The 9,377-nt window shown below is 44.1% G+C and overlaps 1 protein-coding gene across 1 annotated transcript; it reads right to left on the reverse strand.

Moving 5' to 3' along the window:
* Positions 1–891: 891 nt before the first annotated feature.
* Positions 892–1,757, reverse strand: LOC311101357 (ADP-ribosylation factor-like protein 14; the record flags this gene model as incomplete). Its single annotated transcript, XM_084142492.1, has 2 exons — positions 892–1,285; positions 1,443–1,757. 2 exons carry the CDS (start codon positions 1,755–1,757, stop codon positions 971–973), a joined length of 630 nt encoding a protein of 209 aa, XP_083998618.1. The 3' UTR covers positions 892–970.
* Positions 1,758–9,377: the final 7,620 nt, after the last annotated feature.

Here is a 9,377-nt window from a genome sequence, read left to right on the forward strand (position 1 = left end):
CAACATAAAACAACTATGTTGTGCATTATAGTGAGCTTCATTGTGTATAGGCAAACATACCTGCAGGTCCATTTGGTGAACACTTAATTAATATTTCCAGGGCAATACCAAGTTGTCTAAAGTGCAAAGTCCTCCAGTTTCATCTAAAAAATGTTGTGTCCCAGAAAAAAAAAACTTTATTGAATTCTAGAATGTGGAACATGGAACTAAAATCAAATTTGATGTTACAGAGCCAATTCCAATTGAACTCTATCTTTTTTAATGGAATGTATAGGACATACTTACCATAATGGAAGCACTGTTTTGGAACATGTTTATCATTCTAATCCACAGATATCACACACTCTTTTGAGATCTCTCAATCAGTATGATCTCTCAATCAGTGTATTTGGTATAAGCCTACTACTCCTGTGTCTAAACTTGTAATTTCTAAACCAAAGAAGTCTATAAATGTTGCATATTGCTCTCTCGTGAGGGGTTTGTGATTTGTGATGTTGTTCAGTCCATTTGAATACGGATTATTCCCCTGTTTGCTCCAGATAAATTAGTCTACAAAATAACTGTGCAGGGTAAATGCATTGCATCTGATACTGGTCATGACTATGTAAAATATTCAATAGTTTAAATTCCTGCCTTGAAAAGTAACACCTTCAATAACAATTAGGCGACAGTGGTTTTTAATCTATAATAAATAAATGACAAGGAAATGCAGAAATTCACATTGATGTATCAAAATCATACAACCCTTTTGAACAATCAACAAACGTGCAAAATGATAGCTTTCAGCGTGAGATACGTTGTGATCTGAAGTTTGTTCTGGAGAGTCTGGTTCCCATATTCAAGTATGAATGATCCAACACAGGGCATTCTGAATCTTCACCTACTCTGCTCAAAATAATCCTGAAGAAGAATACAAAATAATCCAAGGGAGATTATTACACCCATCCACAGGGTTTTATAATCACTGGTCCTAGCTGCAGCCCAGGCCTTGTGTCTTGGTCATCATCGTAATGGCTTTGGGCTTCAGTTGTTTTACTCTGTTCTTTATATCCACCTCAGTCTGCTTTAGTGAAGTCTTCAACAGATAGGCAACCCTTCTGAAGCCTTCCTCCAGGCCCACACCAGTCCTCCCAGAGCACGGCTGGACAAACCAGTCCCTGTTCCCACATACCCTCCTCAGGTCCAACCTGTGGGTGATCTCCAGTGGGCTTGCTGCCCCGGGGAGGTCCTGCTTATTGGCCAGCACCACCAGAGGAATGCTCTTTAGACTCCCGCTCCTCAGCACCTGTTGGGTGATGTAAAAGATCAGTATACACATTATTATACCCCATAACAACATGGCCCAATATGACAAGAAAGAGATCTGGTTATGACCTGTCATTTATTTACATTCATGCATCAGGATTAGGCTGAAAAACGTTGTATTATGAATAAATAATGACCTGATGGAGCTCTTTCTTTGCCTCCTCCAGACGCCTGCGGTCCCAGCTGTCCACCACAAACACCAGGGCCTCTGTGCCCAGGTAGTGGTGCTTCCAGTGGGGTCTCATCCTCTGCTGGCCTCCCACGTCCCACACGGTCAACCCCGGACCCCTCGCCTCCGTCTCCAGCATCTCCACGTTGAAGCCCACGGTGGGCACGGTGATGACAGACTCGTTGTACTTGAGCTTGTAGAGCAGGGTGGACTTCCCCGAGCTGTCCAGGCCCAGCATCACAATCTGAGCCTGCTGAGGGTGCTTAGACCCATGCAGTCCCATGCTCAACCCAAACACAGGTCCTATTGTCTGGAGAAAAAGACTGGCTTGTGTTATTGTTGCTGCCTCAGCTCTGTGCAGCAATGCCCTGCCCGCAGTTACTTTGTGCTCTGCTCTGTAAGCTCTGTCTTTTTCTGAGCTCTGGCTGTGATGAATCCCCTCTTATAAAGTCAGGGTGCAAATCAGAATGGCTTATGTACACCGAGGAGGCAGCAAGACCACTCCCCCCGTTGTAGTAAGATGCCCAAGTCATTATGCAGCTTTTGGTAAAGCTTTTTATGTCTCTGGGGATAGTTCAGGTTAGAGCCTCTCAATGTCTTATACTACTATTGCACTGCTGAAAGAGTAACCTGCTTCAGACCATCACACTCAGCAGGAAGTCCTTTTTAGGGCGTAGGTGGGTTTGTGTTCCTTCCTGAGTGACCGTCTCCTGGAAATGGCGTCAGAGTGACAGTTTTAGACCAGAAGGTCATGGGTACTCATCTGGCCTGTATGGTTAGTGGGTTACATCATACAGTTACAGTTGAAGTCGGAAGTTTACATACACTTACAGTGGGGAAAAAAAGTATTTAGTCAGCCACCAATTGTGCAAGTTCTCCCACTTAAAAAGATGAGAGAGGCCTGTAATTTTCATCATAGGTACACGTCAACTATGACAGACAAAATGAGAATTTTTTTTCCAGAAAATCACATTGTAGGATTTTTAATGAATTTATTGGCATATGATGGTGGAAAATAAGTATTTGGTCAATAACAAAAGTTTCTCAATACTTTGTTATATACCCTTTGTTGGCAATGATACAGGTCAAACGTTTTCTGTAAGTCTTCGCAAGGTTTTCACACACTGTTGCTGGTATTTTGGCCCATTCCTCCATGCAGATCTCCTCTAGAGCAGTGATGTTTTGGGGCTGTCGCTGGGCAACACAGACTTTCAACTCCCTCCAAAGATTTTCTATGGGGTTGAGATCTGGAGACTGGCTAGGCCACTCCAGGACCTTGAAATGCTTCTTACGAAGCCACTCATTCGTTGCCCTGGCGGTGTGTTTGGGATCATTGTCATGCTGAAAGACCCAGCCACGTTTCATCTTCAATGCCCTTGCTGATGGAAGGAGGGTTTCACTGAAAATCTCACGATACATGGCCCCATTCATTCTTTCCTTTACACGGATCAGTCGTCCTGGTCCCTTTGCAGAAAAACAGCCCCAAAGCATGATGTTTCCAACCCCATGCTTCACAGTAGGTATGGTGTTCTTTGGATGCAACTCAGCATTCTTTGTCCTCCAAACATGACGAGTTGAGTTTTTACCAAAAAGTTATATTTTGGTTTCATCTGACCATATGACATTCTCCCAATCCTCTTCTGGATCATCCAAATGCACTTCAGACGGGCCTGGACATGTACTGGCTTAAGCAGGGGGACACGTCTCGCACTGCAGGATTTGAGTCCCTGGCGGCGTAGTGTGTTACTGATGGTTGGCTTTGTTACTTTGGTCCCAGCTCTCTGCAGGTCATTCACTAGGTCCCCCCGTGTGGTTCTGGGATTTTTGCTCACCGTTCTTGTGATCATTTTGACCCCACGGGGTGAGATCTTGCGTGGAGCCCCAGATCGAGGGAGATTATCAGTGGTCTTGTATGTCTTCCATTTCCTAATAATTGCTCCCACAGTTGATTTCTTCAAACCAAGCTGCTTACCTATTGCAGATTCAGTCTTCCCAGCCTGGTGCAGGTCTACAATTTTGTTTTTGGTGTCCTTTGACAGCTCTTTGGTCTTGGCCATTGTGAAGTTTGGAGTGTGACTGTTTGAGGTTGTGGACAGGTGTCTTTTATACTGATAACAAGTTCAAACAGGTGCCATTAATACAGGTAACGAGTGGAGGACAGAGGAGCCTCTTAAAGAAGAAGTTACAGGTCTGTGAGAGCCAGAAATCTTGCTTGTTTGTAGGTGACCAAATACTTATTTCCCACCATAATTTGCAAATAAATTCATTAAAAATCCTACAATGGGATTTTCTGGATTTTTTTTTCTCAATTTGTCTGTCATAGTTGACGTGTACCTATGATGAAAATTACAGGCCTCTCTCATCTTTTTAAGTGGGAGAACTTGCACAATTGGTGGCTGACTAAATACTTTTTTCCCCCACTGTAGGTTGGAGTCATTAAAACTCGTTTCTCAACCACTCCACAAATTTCTTGTTAACAAACTATAGTTTTGGCAAGTCGGTTAGGACATCTACTTTGTGCATGACACAAGTAATTTTTCCAACAATTGTTTACAGACAGATTATTTCACTTATAATTCACTGTATCACAATTCCAGTGGGTCAGAAGTTTACATGCACTAAGTTGACTGTGCCTTTAAACAGCTTGGAAAATTCCAGAAAATGATGTCATGGCTTTAGAAGTTTCTGATAGGCTAATTAACATCATTTTAGTAAATTGGAGGTGTACCTGTGGATGTATTTCAAGGCCTACCTTCAAACTCAGTGCTTCTTTGCTTGACATCATGGGAAAATCAAAAGAAATCAGCCAAGATCTCAGAAAACAAATTGTAGACCGCCACAAGTCTGCTTCATCCTTGGGAGCAATTTCCAAACGCCTGAAGGTACCACGTTCATCTGTACAAACAATAGTACGCAAGTATAAACACCATGGGACCACGCTGCCGTCATACCGCTCAGGAAGGAGACGCGTTCTGTCTCCTAGAGATGAATGTACTTTGGTGCGAAAAGTGCAAATCAATCCCAGAACAACAGCAATGGACCTTGTGAAGATGCTGGAGGAAACAGGTACAAAAGTATCTATATCCACAGTAAAACAAGTCCTATATCGACATAACCTGAAAGGCCGCTCAGCAAGGTAGAAGCCACTGCTCCAAACCACCATAAAAAAGCCAGACTACGGTTTGCAACTGCACATGGGGACAAAGATCGTACTTTTTTGAGAAATGTCCTCTGGTCTGATTAAACAAAAATAGAACTGTTTGGCCATAATGACCATTGTTATGTTTGGAGGAAAAAGGGGAAGGCTTGCAAGCCGAAGAACACCATCCCAACCGTGAAGCATGGGGGTGGCAGAATCATGCTGTGGGGGTGCTTTGCTGCAGGAGGGACTGGTGCGCTTCACAAAATAGATGGCATCATGAGGAAGGAAAATTATGTGGATATATTGAAGAAACATCTCAAGACATCAGTCAGGAAGTGAAAGCTTGGTCGCAAATGGGTCTTCAAAATCGACAATGACCCCAAGCATACTTCCAAAGTTGTGGCAAAATGGCTTAAGGACAAGAAAGTCAAGGTATTGGAGTGGCCATCACAAAGCCCTGACCTCAATCCTATAGAAAATGTGTGGGCAGAACTGAAAAAGCATGTGCGAGCAAGGAGGCCTACAAACCTGACTTATTTACACCAGCTCTGTTAGCAGGAATGGGCCAAAATTCACCGAACTTATTGTGGGAAGCTTGTGGAAGGCTACACAAAACATTTGACCCAAGTTAAACAATTTAAAGGCAATGCTACCAAATACTAATTGAGTGTTTGTAAACTTCTGACCCACTGGGAATGTGATTAAATAAATAAAAGCTAAAATAAATCATTCTCTCTACTATTATTCTGACATTTCACATTCTTAAAATAAAGTGGTGATCCTAACTGACCTAAGACAGGGTATTTTTACTAGGATTAAATGTCAGGAATTGTGAAAAACTGAGTTTAAATGTACACTGCTCAAAAAAATAAAGGGAACACTTAAACAACACATCCTAGATCTGAATGAATGAAATAATCTTATTAAATACTTTTTGTCTTTACATAGTTGAATGTGCTGACAACAAAATCACACAAAAATTATCAATGGAAATCAAATGTATCAACCCATGGAGGTCTGGATTTGGAGTCAGCCTCAAATTTAAAGTGGAAAACCACACTACAGGCTGATCCAACTTTGATGTAATGTCCTTAAAACAAGTCAAAATGAGGCTCAGTAGTGTGTGTGGCCTCCACGTGCCTGTATGACCTCCCTACAACGCCTGGGCATGCTCCTGATGAGGTGGCGGATGGTCTCCTGAGGGATCTCCTCCCAGACCTGGACTAAAGCATCCGCCAACTCCTGGACAGTCTGTGGTGCAACGTGGCGTTGGTGGATGGAGCGAGACATGATGTCCCAGATGTGCTCAATTGGATTCAGGTCTGGGGAATGGGCGGTCCATAGCATCAATGCCTTCCTCTTGCAGGAACTGCTGACACACTCCAGCCACATGAGGTCTAGCATTGTCTTGCATTAGGAGGAACCCAGGGCTAACCGCACCAGCATATGGTCTCACAAGGGGTCTGAGGATCTCATCTCGGTACCTAATGGCAGTCAGGCTACCTCTGGTGAGCACATGGAGGACTGTGTGGCCCCCCAAAGAAATGCCACCCCACACCATGACTGACCCACCGCCAAACCGGTCATGCTGGAGGATGTTGCAGGCAGCAGAACGTTCTCCACGGCGTCTCCAGACTCTGTCACGTCTGTCACGTGCTCAGTGTGAACCTGCGTTCATCTGTGAAGAGCACAGGGCGCCAGTGGCGAATTTGCCAATCTTGGTGTTCTCTGGCAAATGCCAAACGTCCTGCACGGTGTTGGGCTGTAAGCACAACCCCCACCTGTGGACGTCAGGCCCTCATACCACCCTGATGGAGTCTGTTTCTGACCGTTTGAGCAGACACATGCACATTTGTGGCCTGCTGGAGGTCATTTTGCAGGGCTCTGGCAGTGCTCCTCCTGCTCCTCCTTGCACAAAGGCGGAGGTAGCGGTCCTGCTGCTGGGTTGTTGCCTTCCTACGGCCTCCTCTACGTCTCCTGATGTACTGGCCTGTCTCCTGGTAGCGCCTCCATGCTCTGGACACTACGCTGACAGACACAGCAAACCTTCTTGCCACAGCTCGCATTGATGTGCCATCCTGGATGAGCTGCACTACCTGAGCCACTTGTGTGGGTTGTAGACTCCGTCTCATGCTACCACTAGAGTGAAAGCACCGCCAGCATTCAAAAGTGACCAAAACATCAGCCAGGAAATATAGGAACTGAGAAGTGGTCTGTGGTCACCACCTGCAGAACCACTCCTTTATTGGGGGTGTCTTGCTAATTGCCTATAATTTCCACCTGTTGTCTATTCCATTTGCACAACAGCATGTGAAATGTATTGTCAATCAGTGTTGCTTCCTAAGTGGACAGTTTGATTTCACAGAAGTGTGATTGACTTGGAGTTACATTGTGTTGTTTAAGTGTTCCCTTTATTTTTTTGAGCAGTGTATTTGGCTAAGGTGTATGTAAACTTCAGACTTCAACTGCATATTTGAAGCCACAACATGCCAGACCAGCACATCGTCACAACACAACCATTTGGGAATGTCGGCTGAGGGTGTAGATTCCAGGCAGCATAGCATGAGAACTTTCATAGTCCACCATATAAATAGGCCGGTCTATTGTTCAAACATAAATGTCATTATTAGTATCACCAGTATAAATCATATACAGTGAGGGAAAAAAGTATTTGATCCCCTGTTGATTTTGTACGTTTGCCCACTGACATGATCAGTCTATAATTTTAATGGTAGCTTTATTTGAACAGTGAGAGACAGAATAACAACAACAAAAATCCAGAAAAACACATGTCAAAAATGTTATCAATTGATTTGCATTTTAATGAGGGAAATAAGTATTTGACCCCTCTGCAAAACATTACTTAGTACTTGATGGCAAAACCCTTGTTGGCAATCACAGAGGTCAGACGTTTCTTGTAGTTGGCCACCAGGTTTGCACACATCTCAGGAGGGATTTTGTCCCACTCCTCTTTGCAGATCTTCTCCAAGTCATTAAGGTTTCGAGGCTGACGTTTGGCAACTCAAACCTTCAGCTCCATCCACAGATTTTCTATGGGATTAAGGTCTGGAGACTGGCTAGGCCACTCCAGGACCTTAATGTGCTTCTTCTTGAGCCACTCCTTTGTTGCCTTGGCCGTGTGTTTTGGGTCATTGTCATGCTGGAATACCCATCCACGACCCATTTTCAATGCCTTGGCTGAGGGAAGGAGGTTCTCACACAAGATTTGATGGTACATGGTGCCGTCCATCGTCCCTTTGATGCGGTGAAGTTGTCCTGTCCCCTTAGCAGAAAAACACCCCCAAAGCATAATGTTTCCACCTCCATGTTTGACGGTGGGGATGGTGTTCTTGGGGTCATAGGCAGCATTCCACCTCCTCCAAACACGGCGAGTTGAGTTGATGCCAAAGAGCTCGATTTTGGTCTCATCTGACCACAACACTTTCACCCAGTTCTCCTCTGAATCATTCAGATGTTCATTGGAAAACTTCAGACAGGCCTGTATATGTGCTTTCTTGAGCAGGTGGACCTTGCGGGCGCTGCAGGATTTCAGTCCTTCACAGCGTAGTGTGTTACCAATTGTTTTCTTGGTGACTATGGTCCAAGCTGCCTTGAGATCATTGACAAGATCCTCCCGTGTAGTTCTGGGCTGATTCCTCACCGTTCTCATGATCATTGCAACTCCACGAGGTGAGATCTTGCATGGAGCCCCAGGCCGAGGGAGATTGACAGTTCTTTTGTGTTTCTTCCATTTGCGAATAATCGCACCAACTGTTGTCAGCTTCTCACCAAGCTGCTTGGCGATGGTCTTGTAGCCCATTCCAGCCTTGTGTAGGTCTACAATCTTGTCCCTGACATCCTTGCAGAGCTCTTTGGTCTTGGCCATGGTGGAGAGTTTGGAATCTGATTGATTGATTGCTTCTGTGGACAGGTGTCTTTTATATAGGTAACAAGCTGAGATTAGGAGCACTCCCTTTAAGAGTGTGCTCCTAATCTCAGCTCGTTACCTGTTTAAAAGACACCTGGGAGCCAGAAATCTTTCTGATTGAGAGGGGGTCAAATACTTATTTCCCTCATTAAAATGCAAATCAATTTATAACATTTTTGACATGCGTTTTTCTGGATTCTTTTGTTGTTATTCTGTCTCTCACTGTTCAAATAAACCTACCATTAAAATTATAGACTGATCATTTCTTTGTCAGTGGGCAAACGTACAAAATTAGCAGGGGATCAAATACTTTTTTCCCTCACTGTATATTGTAGGCTAAGGCTACACCCATTTATCTACACTGAACAAAAATATAAACGCAACATGTAAAGTGCTGGTCCCATGTTTCATGAGCTGAAATAAAAGATCCCAGACATTTTCCATTCGCACAAAAAGCTTATTTCTCTCAAATTTTGTGCACAAATTTGTTTACATCCCTGTTACTGAGTATTTTATCCTTTGTAAAGATAATCCATCCACCTGACAGGTGTGGCATATCAAGAAGCCGATTAAACAGCATGACCATTACACAGGTGCACCTTGTTCTGGGGACAATAAAAGGCCACTCTAAAATGTGCAGTTTTGTCACACAACACAATGCCGCAGATGTCTCAAATTTTGAGGGAGCGTGCAATTGGCATGCTGACTGCAGGAATGTCCACCAATTGAATGTTAATTTCTCTACCATCAGCCACCTCCAACGTCATTTTAGATAATTTGGCAGTACGTCCAACCGGTCTCACAACCGCAGACCACATGAAACCACGCCAGCC

This window comes from Coregonus lavaretus, assembly GCF_964263955.1.
Source record: "Coregonus lavaretus genome assembly, chromosome: 26".
In the NCBI taxonomy this organism is placed as follows: domain Eukaryota; kingdom Metazoa; phylum Chordata; class Actinopteri; order Salmoniformes; family Salmonidae; genus Coregonus; species Coregonus lavaretus.